The sequence below is a fragment of the Serinus canaria genome, chromosome 6, assembly GCF_022539315.1.
Source record: "Serinus canaria isolate serCan28SL12 chromosome 6, serCan2020, whole genome shotgun sequence".
NCBI classification, from domain to species: domain Eukaryota; kingdom Metazoa; phylum Chordata; class Aves; order Passeriformes; family Fringillidae; genus Serinus; species Serinus canaria.
The window spans coordinates 14428545-14442529 of record NC_066320.1 but is presented as its reverse complement, the minus strand read 5'-3'; the positions used below and the strand labels follow the sequence as shown (position 1 = coordinate 14442529).

General features: G+C 37.4%; 1 protein-coding gene across 2 annotated transcripts in view; it reads left to right on the top strand.

Moving 5' to 3' along the window:
* The window catches only part of ADK (adenosine kinase), a 266784-nt gene that overhangs the window by 31648 nt on the left and 221151 nt on the right, over positions 1–13985 (top strand). For both annotated transcript variants that reach the window (XM_030241222.2, XM_030241223.2), the window contains exon 3: positions 742–795. In XM_030241222.2, the coding sequence (XP_030097082.1) occupies positions 742–795 (54 nt within the window). The remainder of the gene's footprint in view (positions 1–741; positions 796–13985) is intronic.

The window sequence follows — 13985 nt, the reverse complement described above, 5'->3', positions numbered from 1 at the left end:
ACCAAATGCAAGAGAAAAAAAAAAACCCAGAATACTATAGCAATTTATTTTGAGATGTCAGAAGAGTTTACTCTGATGCAGAACAAAAGTGAAGTCACTCTTTAAAGGTTTCGCACATTGAGTGACAGTGCAGGCTGTGGCCTGGCTGGCGGTAGGCTGTCCTGGCAGGGACTCCGTTCTCTTTTCCCTTTGATCAGGCAGTGTTGGCAACCTATTCTGTTAAATCAGCTATTACGTTAAGCTGGCAAAGAAAGTTTCTTTCTCTCAAGCACTCACTTTTATCAGAAGTTTCTTTTATGGACTGCAGAAGTTTCCCTAAATAGCCTGTTTTTTCCTACAGAATTATTTTGTTATTTATTGTAATAGTTTTATTTGGTACGGGGAGAAATACTGCAGCCACATTTAGTGTTTCTATTGTCTGTAATCCTCCCTTTCATGTTTTGGCAGATTCAAATTATAAGATGCATGTATGGTTCATGGTATGAAGTACAGTGATTTTTGGTAGATAGCATCAGCCAAGGTATCCAGTGGAGTTTGAAGCCAAGATATGAAGCAAAATTTTGTGTGATGTTTACTTTGATAAACACATTATAAGTTTTTAGAAAGTTTTGTGACTGTCTTTGCAATACCTGTGGTATCTGAATCAACAAACACATAATTTAAGAATTTGAAACTGTAATGGTCATATTCTCACGTGAGTCACCGCTTTGTGTTTTTTCTTTCTTTTTTTTTTCCCCCAAGGTATGGGCTGAAGCCAAATGACCAAATTTTGGCAGAGGAGAAGCACAAAGAACTGTAAGCTTTTTTGTTATGTTATACATGCATGTTACCTATATACTTTTTAATGTAAGTACATGTTTTACTGTTAAATACATGAAGCAAAAATGCTAGCTTTTGCTCTTTAGCATTTAGTCTGCTGTAAATTGCAAAGTTTGTCTGAAGACTAATTGTTACAAAAAGAGATTTAAGAATCTTTTTTCATTAATTTCTTTTAAAAATTCTGTAATTAACTGCAGTTGGTACTAATGCAATTTAAATACCCCATTTAAATGTTCACCCTAAATGCCTATGTTCATTTCTAAATTAGATACAGATTTCTAGGATTACTTTCCCATTTCTTCTTTTCAGGGTAGAGATACTGGGGAATTTGGTCCATTTTGTGTTCATCTACATGTTTAGATATAAAAACAACACCCCTTTTTTTTCCTTACTATTTTAAACTTTAGGCTCTTGCACAAAACTGACTGTTTCCATTATTACATTAGCATTGTTTTGCATTATTTCATGATACACCCAGAAGACTTATGGAGTGTAAGATGATGTACCTGTTTCAGATGAATTCACATCTATAGCTGTCAAGTTTTCCCATATTAAATTTTGGGTGTTTTTAGAAAGATCCAAGATTTCAAACAGTAAAAATGTATTCTGGTAACAAGGATTTAATTCTTCTGGAAAAGATTTTTTCCCCAAAAGCCTTAGTGATTGAATTACTAACCAAATGTCCCATGATCTTTCAGAGGATGGAAAAAGACATTTAACTTAAGTTAGTACATCATGGTAATGTACCTGTGACATGAAAACTGCTTGAGCTCCAGGCAAGAGACAGACAACATCAGTTTCCTTTGATGAATGATAAGATTCGTTTTATGCAGAGCACACTCTCTGGTGATAGAACAGTTATAGACAGCATAGCTTTGATTAAGCCATTAACCCATTTTGAGTGCTATGAGCTAGAAGTATTAAAAGTACTGCAGAAAAAATGCAAAGGGGTTAAACACAAGGTAAGTCACATACACGTCTGTATTTTGGACAGTACAAGTTGTACTGTGTACACAAGCTTTATTTGTTCAATAGATACTGATTAAACTGAGCCTTTTGATGTGAGATATTTCATTTGAAGTACTTATATTTTAGCTTTTTATTAAAGGTATGTTGCATATTACTTAGTTGCATGTTTGTTATTGATATGTTTACAGCATAGTCACTTCTTAAATGGAGGATTGAACTAATTTTATTAAAGTAGTTCCTTATTAAATTTTGTTTAATACAGAAAGTTCAGTAAAACTCAAGATTTACATGGATCAGCAGCAACAGAAGCCCTTCTTTGGTGTTTTGTTGTACACTTTGCATTAGCTTCTGAGATGATTTATATGTTGTTGGGTATAATGAAAGAGATTGAACATGCTTTTGCCACTGATCTTGTTGTCTTGAATGTCACTGGATACTTGACCAGGGAAAAACTCCTGGAGGTCACTGTCACGTTGTTTCCCGGAGAGACCTTTGGAACATTTCTAATGCTGTGTACTCTTCTGCTTGGACCATGTGAACACAACAGATTGCACATTGTTGAACTTCAAAGCACTTTCAGTCCTTCAAAGTAAATTCTCTGATTTAACTTATAGATGAGTTGTTAGATACTTAATTAACCTTTTCTGATGTTTAACCTTCATATTTAAAAGAAATGCCAGTTCTAAGAAACATGAAAGACAACTTACCACTAGTAACTGTTGCTGAAGTGATTATGAATTTATTCTTAGGTACAGTGCCCTTATAATTAAGGTATTCTCCTGACCCTTTTGTAATGTTTTTAAGTCAAACAAAAAGTTAGCTTCTACTTATTACTGTTCAGTTCCAAAATCCTCCTACTTAAAATAATTTAGCTTACAGTCTTTGAAATGTCAGAAGCTTTTATATTGTCTTTCCTAGTAGTAAAGAAGACTTCTTTTGGCATTCTTCATCTAAAATCCATCATGGTCATTTATCTGACTGTCAAATGTCCTTCAGTTTCTCAGAGATACTTCAGTATAGCTGTTGTTCATAAAAATGTAAATTTTGTTCAGCAATGAATTCCTTACCCCCAAAGGTAACTGAGCCTGCTACCCTGACTTGGCTCGATCCTTTAGTCCTTGAGTCTTAGTTATCTAGAGAGAGAAGTACAGCCCCTAAGAGTGGCATTGGTTTACAGGCATGACATCGTGCTTAACTTCTATTTTAAGGGCTAAGGTATGAAAGATAACCTTTTTTCTCCCCTGCTTTCAATTCACTTCAACTGTAGCAGCCTTCTAAATTTGTCTTTTATTTTGTGTACACTTTTTTTGTTTAACAGGAATTTATTAACACTAAAGCTGTTAAGTTTGTGCATTTTTTTTAGAATTTTGCTGGAAATATCTACTCCTTCCCCACCCCAATCAATTTTTGAATGTACCTTATGAAGGGTGGAGGATATTGTCCCACAGCTCAAACTGTTTCCATTAAAATTAGCAGATTAGTTAGAGCCATCAGCACTGGTGATCAAGCCAAGCCATGCCCATGTTGTAGGGAATCAGATGAGCAACACGCTTGTTTTCAGTGATGAGTTCACTCTTCTGCAGTGGGAATTACAAAGGTGGTATCTTCTGTTTGCATTGGTGTTTTACAAGTATGCATTTGTGGCTCAAGGAATGTCCTGCAGATGTTTCCCACCTTCCCTAACCCAGCTAATCCTCCTCAACTCTGAGTCCTGCAGGACTGCTAGGGAAATTCAGATGTAATAAGGTCCAGGTGAGGTCTTAATGTTGCATATATTTTTTTCTTCTTCTGAGAACAATAAAAAAATATGAATTCTGAGACAAACAAAAATATTTTTCTGACGCTTTGTATGGTCCTTTTAAAGGAGTTGTTTCTATTTTCAGTTCTCAGAATTGGCCTGATTGGTTTTAACTGGAAGTCATATTAGCAAGTATAGACTTGTGTATGCTGTTCCCTAGGCTTTTTTTTTTTTTTTTTTTTTACTGTCGTTCCACATCAAAAGTTTTTAGGAGAATAAATTTAGGCTAGTTGCAGCCAGTGATAGGGTGTGATGCAAGTTGTCTTGATATTTAAGTTGGAATACTTTAATACAGAGTTCATCTTCTCTGTGTAGAGTGAGTGTTGACAGAGGAGTTGGGGTTTCTTACTAGTATTTTCTTCTACTACACTAGGGGCTGTTAGCCAAATTTTGGTAGCTCAACTAGCTTGTATGAATACAGGCAACTGAAATATAGTCACTGTGAGTTTTAAAAACATTGTTTGGAATTCAGTAGTACCACTGAATCTGTAAGCAATGCTTCAGAACATTGTTTTAGTGCAGCTTTGACTGACTCCTCGTTAAACAGTTTGATAAATTTTTGTTTAAGCAGTTTTGGCTGTGATGGGACACTTTTGAAAGTTGAAGGAGAGAGTAAGAAATGTGGAATCTGCATTGTGTTTGTAATTTTTTAAGCTTTCTTTTTCAAAGATCAAGGCCATGAAGTGAGGAAGAAGATAAATCAGCTTTCTTTCTCTTCAGTCAGTTTTTGATGTGTTGGTCAGAAGGGAGAGGGCAGATGTGTTGCTCTGCTGCAGGTTGGCTGAGGGGGATTCATTTAGCTGAGAGCGGTTTCATTCTTATCTGCATACTTGCTATTTTTCATAGTGAAGCTGAACAAGGGAGAGAGGGACTCTTAAATTTGAGCACAGCTGTTTGGGTGACTGATGGAGTTTTGATTTACCTGTAACATCTGGCAGGAGGTGGTGTGTGCTGTTTTCTGTTTTGCCTTAGGCAATATAGATATCTAAGTGGAAGGGTCAATCTTGGAGTCATAATAGGGATGTTTGGGGATTACAGGGGGCCTCTATTGCTTGGGAAAAAGTAGAGAAATCTACAGTAGGGGTTTAGAAGTAGTCTGGGGATGTCAGAGAGCTCAAGGATCTCAAAGAGATTAGAACCATGTCACAGGAATCTTGAGAGCAGTTTCATTGTATTTGGGGGTGGGGAGGGTTATCCTATGTTAGTCACTGTCTGTCACAGTACTTCAGTACAAGAACTAAGGCACTCGACCCCAAGCACAATTAGAGTGCAACCGTGTGTCATGGGTAGTTCAGCTTGCAGGGAGGAAGGCATGAATTCTGGGTCACCGGAGGGATGCAGCTGTCCATCTAACGCTTTTGGAAACAGCCCAGTGTTCTGTGCCACTAGAGGGGGCAGTTTATCTTCGGTAACACTCACAGAAATCCTTCCCTATGTGTGGGGCTTAGGATTTGTCCTGATGCACTTAAGTCTTTCTAAAATACCTTTGCTTTTTATCCATTCTCTTTCCCCCTTAAAGCTAAAAAAGAGGGTAGAAAGTTGTTTGTGGAAGCAGGGGGAAGAGAGAGTAAAATATCAGAAATATGAAGCTTTGAGTCTTTTGTTGGCCTTCTCAACATATGCTGACAATATATGTGATTTATATGGATGAGGTGATATATGTATCTGTCACAGCTGTTGAGTTACTTGATATAATATGTCTCATTTGTAATTACATTTGAGTGGATTAATATATATTATTAAATATGATTTGGCAATGAATTAATGTGGAAACCTGTTATGACAGTTATAACAAGGTGCTCATATTCATGAAAAAACCTGCCAGCTCTCACCTTTGCACGACTTTATTTTAGATTTCTTCCTCATTTTTAAATTAAGTATCATATTGACCTGTTTCCTGGTGTAGAGTTCTGTCTAAAAACTTCAATAAAAATCTCTACTGTGCAACTGATACTTGCTTTTACAAGATCAAATATTTTTAGAGTTTTTAGTGGAAAACTCTTAAACTTCTCCTTTTGACGAATAAATAGTAATTTAGAATGACTAGTCTTTCAAGTTGCCACTTTTTCCCAAAGCAAATAAAATTGACTCTGATTGTTCCATGACATGTAATTAAGCACTTCTTTAATGAAACTTCCATTAAGCACTTGGGAATTCTGTAGACTAAGAATCTGGATGATGTGCTGTTGATATTGGAGAAACTTGTAAAGAATGAGTTTGATGGTTGGGAAGAAATCTGTACTGATCTGGAATGTTTTCTTAATCCAGTTCCTTGAGTTGTTGGGCTCCCTCTGTAGAAACTACTTTAAATTGCAGTTGGATTTCTCTAGAATTGTTTTGTCACTTCTGTGTAATTTATACACATATGCATAAAAGCTTGAGTCAGATGTTCAAAAAGAATGTTATGGTTAGCTACAGAATTTCTATTACAGATTCCTCCCTCTGCATTTTTTCCTTCATTTTTCTGCATGTCCACCTTTCATGCAATTATTTTGAATTACAGCACCAGTGCAAATTAGCAGTATAGAAATCAGCTCATGAAATTCTTGATAACAGGCAGTCCTGCATAAAATTTCTAGACGTGTAGATACCAAGTCATAGCAGAAATACTTTTAACTTCTTTCATGGAGCAATCATTACATGCTTAAATTTAAAATCAAAAATGTCAAGTTAGTTTTAGTATATAATTTCATTTTGCATCCTGCTGTTGAAGATGTTAAATAAGTAATCTGCACAATACTTGTACAGGGTGGTAAGCAGATTGCATCAGTATTTTAAAACTGTGTGTATGTATCAGTACAGTGTTTTAATTGAGCCTCCTACCTCCATTCGTGTTCCTTTGTGTGTATAGTACATTAAAGCCCAACTTTGCTATGTGGCTTTAAAGGCTCTGTTAGAATAGTCTCTATTGTTAAACAGCTCCTGGAAATCAGTGTCAATTCATTCTTGTATGGCACAGTGCTTATTTGATGTAAAATAGAAGAAAACTTCTGATAATAGCTATTGCAGGCAGTTAAGAACAAGGCTTGTGTTCCTCTGGGGACCTTGGTTTTGTAGCCTGAGATGCTTATCTGAGGCTGTTGTGCAATACAACACTTCCGTGGTAGTGGGAAGGAGGAGTGCTGGAGGGGAAAGAGAAAGATGGTTATGAAAGCCAATGGAGAATCCAAAATATTTTATGTATGTGACATACAAATTGTAAAAACAGCTGCTAAAGGATTGAAACTTTATTTGCTTAAAAAATCCTAATGTCAGAGTCACTGTTCTTCTGTAGTCTTGCTCTAAATCACATATATTAATTTTTCTTCTCTTACCTTCAGTAGGGGTTTTCTTGTGTCATCTGCTTTGATTACCACAGCCTTATCATAGGTAGTACAGAAGAGATATAAAAAGATCCTTCAAGAGAAAGATGTTTTCTAATATTCCAGCTCAAATTTCATTGCTTCCAGGAACTCTCACACTACTGGTTATTGAGTGAAATTGATCTCTCATATTGATTTCTTACTTTGACAATTTGTGCAGGAATAGGTGGACTGACATGGACTACCTTTTTGGTTCTTCTGTGTAGTGAGCTAATGAGGCCAGGTTACTCTGTTTTTCTTCTTGATAATATTCCTGACAGTGATTACTGTTCCTCAATGTGTACTAGACATACATGCAAGGAAAAAGCAAGGAAATAACGTTTTTCCTTTTGCTGCCTGTTGCTAAGCTCACCCTCTGGCACAGACTGAGCAGAGAGCCCACAGCCCTGAACTGAACTCTCAGACTTGGAAGGCTCAAGTGATCTGAACTCCTGTAAAGCACTTGAGCTTGCCTCTTACCTAGTGTAGAGCAAAGGCTTCACAGACAGCACAGGATGGCTGCAGCCTCCTGGGGCTCATTTCCAATTAATGCAGTTTGGGCAGTCAGTAAGACATGATTGTCCAGAAGACAACTTCCCTCATGACTTCTCTTGGCACTTACGTTATTTTTACAACTTGTTAAAAAATGGTGTTAATGTTTCAACAGAACTGACTCCTGGTATTGATGAAGTGTGGTGCTAATGCAGTAGTGATGGGACTGTGTGCAGTGACAGATGTATTTGAAGACTTGAGTTTTGAATATGCAGAAGGATTTTTTTTTTCCATACTGCTGCATATTTCTGTCACTGTAGTGCTTTCTTTCCAATAGAGGATGGGGTGCACTCTTTTTAGAATAAGATGCAGTCTTGTGCTACAGAACATGCAAAATCTCCTGGGATTGCTGCTTTTTAGCTTAGGTAGCTGAGGTTTCCGCATCTTTATTGCACAGTTTAGAATTGGACAAGATCTGTCTTGAGAGTATTAATTTTTGTGTTATGCAATGTAGCACTAAACTTGAGATTTTCCTAAAATTTAGAAATTATTAATTGGACCTTTTAATAGCCTAGAAGATACATTGTCTTAGTAACTCTTAGGGAGAGAATGTATTAAAGATGGCTGTGGGATGGTTTTGAGCTGTCAGAGTAATTATTTAACTTCAAGCTGCAAGTTACACAGCAAGAACTGCATATTCTGAAACAAAGAGTGAGAATTTAACATGGGACTTTTATTCCATTCTCTTACTGTGTTTCTTACATGTATTCTGCTCACAGTCCTCTAGACATAGCACCAGAATCAGAACAAAAGGTAATACCCACCCAACCACTTTGTGGAATTACATTAATTTTATTGCCTAAAGTATACTGTGTGTGAAGGAGAGCCTTCAGCTAATCTTTTGTGGGCTGATTCTGTTTTAATTCTGATTTTGTTCTGATTTTAATGACATAACATCAAAGCTGCTGAAGCGGAGGCACTGTTCCAAAGCCCCGGCAAAGGGTGTGGTCGGTGCTGGGAGTGCCGCCAGCTGAAGGGGTGCTTAGAGCAGCAGCCACCTTGTTGGGAGCTCTTTGAAACCTGTTGTAAAAGGTGTAAAATGTCTAAAGCTTTTAACCACTTGAAAGGACTTGACAGTGCACTGTTATCTTTTTCTTAAGCACTTCTAAGCTTGAGGTGAGGGAGCTTACTGCTTTCACTGAGGCTCTTTAAAACCAGTGGAGGTAAGAAATGCATATTACATGTGCATGCATTTGGAGCTTGAGATGAGATACACCTGAGCGAGGTGGGGGCTTGGGAGGGTTTTTTGTGTGATTCAGACCACAAACATCTTTCACGTTCAGACTTCTGTGTTAACTGGTTAAGTGAAATTGCAAAACCCAGAATGAGTGTGTAATCATCTCTTCTCTAAATTTAGTTTTGATTTTGTTCTGATTTTTAATGTGTTGCTGGTATGATTATCTAAAAGCTGGTCAATGCCAAAGAGAATAAAAATATTCATTATTTAATTCTTAGTAATTTTTTATAATTCTGAGAGTAGATGGAGAATTTAAATTTCCAATATTTTTGCATTTTAGTGACCAAGAAAACATACTGTAACAGAAGATACACTATAACTGAATTTTCAAATGCAGGCACATTTCATTTGATTTTTGAGTAGCCTGAGGCATTTGTGTACTCTTAGGATTTTAAGAATAGAACTTATTTATTGGTGGCACTTGTGTTTGCCTGCCCTGTTTACATCAATAAATTATGTGCATTTATTGTGAATTGTTTTTTCATAATTCCATAAGAGACATAGTTAGGATATAATGCCAGCATTTTTCCTAAATAATCAGATAATGAGCTTTATTGTTGTGACATTTGTGTGCAATTAATAACGTGGTATAACTTTTTCCTGTGCTGGGACTTAAATTTTCTCACTTGAAGTATTTTTCTTAGTGAAACTCTCAAGAATTGACTTGCCAGAGAATGCCAACTGATGTCCTGCTTGTTACCGTATCATAAATATGGCAGAATCACATCAGATATTCCCTTTCCAAAGCATCTAATGCACTCTTGTTCTCTTTGCTAATTTTGCCCCAAAAGTATCCTCATTTAGAGATGTAAGCACCACAAATAAAACATAAAATAAGCTGTAGGATTTGTTAGTAACTGGGAGAATAGATAAGTCTCTATTGCCCATTCAGTCTTTTCTGAGTTAAGCTTAGCCCCAAGAGTACCAATTAGTGCTCAGAATAGTGAATTCTGCTATTTTAAAGGTGGTCATCTATCAGAGCAGATTAAGTGGCTTGTGTGAAAATAATTTAGTAGCTGCCCATTAATTGCCTTTCCTTTCACAGAACTGTAGAAATAGACCTCAAGAGATCATTTAGTTTCAATCCCCCAATCCAACTAGAGATGCATCTTTGTCATTCCTGGCAGATATTTGTCTAGCTGTCCCTAAGGGTCTTTGGAAATAGTAAGATGTCATGTGGAGACAGTGCAGTCTTACTACATAACTTGTAATGGTGTGCTCCTTCGTTCCCCCTGAAAAGGTTGCTTGCAGGATGGAACAGAGAACTATTGCCCATAACAGTGAAGAGTGAGTTTTTGGATTGTAGAATGCACAGGAATTGTGATGGGGGTAAAAAGGCTATTGGTTCTAAGGAGGGGAGCCAAGCCAGAGTAGGACAAGACTGTGTGCAGAGAGAATGTGCATATATATTTTTGCTAGGGTAAGGTTCTGTGCACCCATGCACCCCTACAGGCAAAAACATAGAGCAGAGAGAGTAGCCTGTAGTGAGAGGAAAATATTGAGACTCAAGCCATTTTAGTAGTGGGGTTGGAAAAGGTTGCATAAAATTGATCATCTGATTTAATCAGGACATCTAGAAGCCCCTGCTTAGCAGTCATAAGGATATGTGTTTGGTATGGATGTGCAGTTTTGCATTTGCAGAGAGATATGTTTGTTTTGCTTTCCTCCTGCTCGTGAATAGTATTGAAGACTTGCCAGGAAATATTGTCTGATCTACATACTTATATAGTTCAATAATCATTGTATCATGTAATTGTCTCTCAGACATCTAAATTGATTTGTTCTTCAAGCTTTGTACCAGATAAGATTGTAATTTTTTGGATTTGTGGCAAAAGCCAACAGGCAATGAAGCTGGCTCTAAATTTCATGGGAAACTTGCTGCACATTCAGGAGCTGTGTGCCTGAACGATGGAGCCATCTGCTTATTCTGAAGGGGGTCTCCTGCTCTGATGCTGTTGTGGCTGTATGATCAGATGACCTTGTTTACAAGAAGTAGAAACATCAACTGACACACACTGCAGCTTCTGTCCCCAAACCAGCGATCACAGATGGAGTGCAGCTGCTGCAAGGGATTCAGTGGTACCTTCTGGTCACATGAGTCAGCTGGTGCAGTTGCAGCTGCAGCTGCCAGTGTCTCTGCTGAGCAGCTGAAACACACAGACCTTTTACAGGCGAGTGCAAGGGTGTGTGGGAGGTGATGGACATGAAGTGCCTGTGCCAATTGAGCATCTGAGCCACACTGCACCCAGTATGTCAGTATATGTCAGTCCTGGCCTGATCTTGTCTCTTTAACTGATGTCACTCACTGGTTCTGGTTGTTAGGGGCATGACCAGAGAGCTACAGACAGTGGCAATATAATGGCATTACTTATAATTCCAATTTCTTATTTCTAAAATCTGTGTAAAACACTCTGAAGACACATAATGTTCTTCTATCTTGCTTGTCCTCAATGTAGTTCAGGTCCAATATTGGGCTATCAAAGATTGGAGGGCAGAATCACAGTCTTTTACTATGGGAAAAATATTTGGGGAAATTCAGTATTAGCACAAAAATGTGTTGAGTGCTTTAAGTTGAAATTGAGTTTTTAAACAGGCTATGCAGCTCCAGCAGTTAACACTGTGATTTTAAGCTGTAGGGGCAAATTTTCTCACAGATTTGTTGAAAGCTTCTGAACTAACTTAAAGAACTTTTCTAAAAGTAGGTGATCTCTTGAGCTAATATTTCTAGCACTCAATAACAGTGATATATCAGTCTATGCATCAGTGAATAAGCCTACCAATTTCCATCTGTTGACACAGTCCTGCATAATTTCTTGAATTCTAAGAAAACAAAATTGGGTTAGAATTCCAGCAGCAGCTATGAGAATGTTTGGAAACAAACAGCAGCTTTGTTAAAACTTTGCAGTGTGAATATCCCGGTCCACAATGAAGAGAAAGTCATTCCATCATAGTTGTCCAAATACACATGTTGGTTGATACATTTTGTGGGAATCCCTCCTAAGCTGGAAGGATGTGCCTGTGTCAAGGGTTGGACATTGAACTGTTAAACTTTGTGACTGTTTATTTACTGTCTACTCTGAGAAAAACACCCTGAAAATATCTTTAAAACCAGTACTTTCTTTATTTCTGTTGCTCAGGTTATTGCAGTTGTCAATTACTGTGCAACAGCCTTCCCCCCCCCCCTTTATTGTTATATGGGGTTTCCTTTGGCTCTGACACAGGCGCTTACCATGAGTAAAGATTATCACTCTGATACTGAAAATATAAAATACTTGTTTTTTGAGGAAATGGGACATCAAACAAGTGAATAGAAGGGAAAATCTTAAATTAATATGAATAAAAAAACTGGAGGGAGGAACAAGCAGGTGTAAGATACACAGGGTACCATTGTTCAAATATTTTTTTAGTGGAAATGGCCAGGTTTGTCTTTTTGTTTGGGTCTTCAATTTTAAAGTATATACTGAGAAGACACTGAGTAATTTTCTGCCTAAAAAGCAATAAGAAGCAGCCTAGTTCAGGTAAAATCTCAGTGAATATATTTGAAGATTTCAGTATCACAATAAACTTAAATTACAGATGTTGCAATATTTACAACTTGCACAGTGTTTTATTTTTTTGTTTTTTCAGTATTTTTTTCAGCTATTTGTATGTGCAGTTGCTTTTTTCAAACTCTTTGCTAGTACTGCATTTCCTACCGAGACCCCTATATTCTCTGGATGCTGGTTGCTCAAAAAACCTGTGATTAGAAGTGGAAATACCCTACTTACTTGTTTTAAAGTTGCTTCATGCTAAGTGTTACAAGTGCTGAGTATCTCAAAGGGAAGATGCTGCCACTGGATGGTGCTATTGTTTTGTTATTTAACTTACTTTCTGTGATAATGTGGATGGCATGAAATCTCCACCCCTGTCCCCCTGAAAGATATTGTGAAGATCTGCTACAACAAAGTCCTGTATCTAGAGGTCACCAGTAGTAAAATAGTCATCCACCACCTGTACCTTCATGAAGGCTGGGTTAAGGCAATGCTGCCTGCTGTGATTCTGTCTGTTTGCAGATGAATGTTTAAAACAAGTTTGGATGACAGCCTGCCTTTGCTAATACAATTGTTCGTAGGGAAGGTGATGTTCTTGAGGAATGGGATACATTTAAGCCAATCAGCTATGTGAAATCTGCATATTCATAATACATCTAATTATCCAGGAAGAGATGCTGAGTTACTGAAATTGTCACTTTGAACGGTTTCCTAACGAGGGGCCTGTCTTTTAAAACGGCAGGGGTTACATAGTTAGCTACCTATTACATTACAAAAAAAAAAGTTTTGACTGTTTTATGCAAATATACTGCATTACCTTGTATAAATGAGAAGGTAAATCAGCTTTTGAAAGCCCTTCATGTTTTTTTGAGGGTGGAGAAAATGAATTCTTCTTACAAATTTGCATTTCAAGAAGTAAATAACTACTTGAAAAGGTGCACTTTCTTTTAAAGATTGCAGTTTGATAAGCTAGAGATTTGAGTGTTAAAATGGCTTTATAAATTTTTGAAATTCATCTTGGGATATGCGATGAACAATTGAAAACATACTCAAATTTTCTTATAAGCTGGCTTAAATTTTTTTTTTTTTGTTCTTGCTTTCTCTTTCCCTTCCATTTTCCTTCACATGTTTTGATCTGTCTGGAACAATTGGAGTAAATTTTTTAGAGGCCTAGGAAAGGAGAGGAAGGGAAAGATAGTCCCTAGAACCTAGGAAAACTATTGCTGCTGTCAGTCCTGTCTTCAGAAGAAATTATGAGATTTGGCAAGTCATCTTCTTGTGTATTTATAGCCTGTCTCTTTTACCAATTGAGCTATTCTGTGTCTGTCTCTACTAACTCTAAAGCTCAGTGGGCAATATGAGAACCATGTTTGACAGGGGAGAGAAAATGTGTAGGATAAGAAGTTACTGAAGTTTTCAAGCAAGTTAGGGGCTTGATAAAGAAGGGACTTGCATGTAGGGGAAGGGGGTGGAACACAGACATTTTTTCGGGCAGCAGGATCATGCCTGATGGACTGGAACAGCCAATGGGCACTACCCAGTAAACCTCAATGCAGGGAACCACAAATCAGTGGGTCCTCCCCTTCTGCCAGCCAAGCAGCTGGGTGGGAGGAGGTGGGGAGAAGAATGAGACTGGGAAGGTACTTTGAAGGGACTTCAAGAACATGGCAGAGAAGTAAGACTGTTGATATAGCAAATATAGAATATGCATTATATAGAATATGAATATGCATTATATA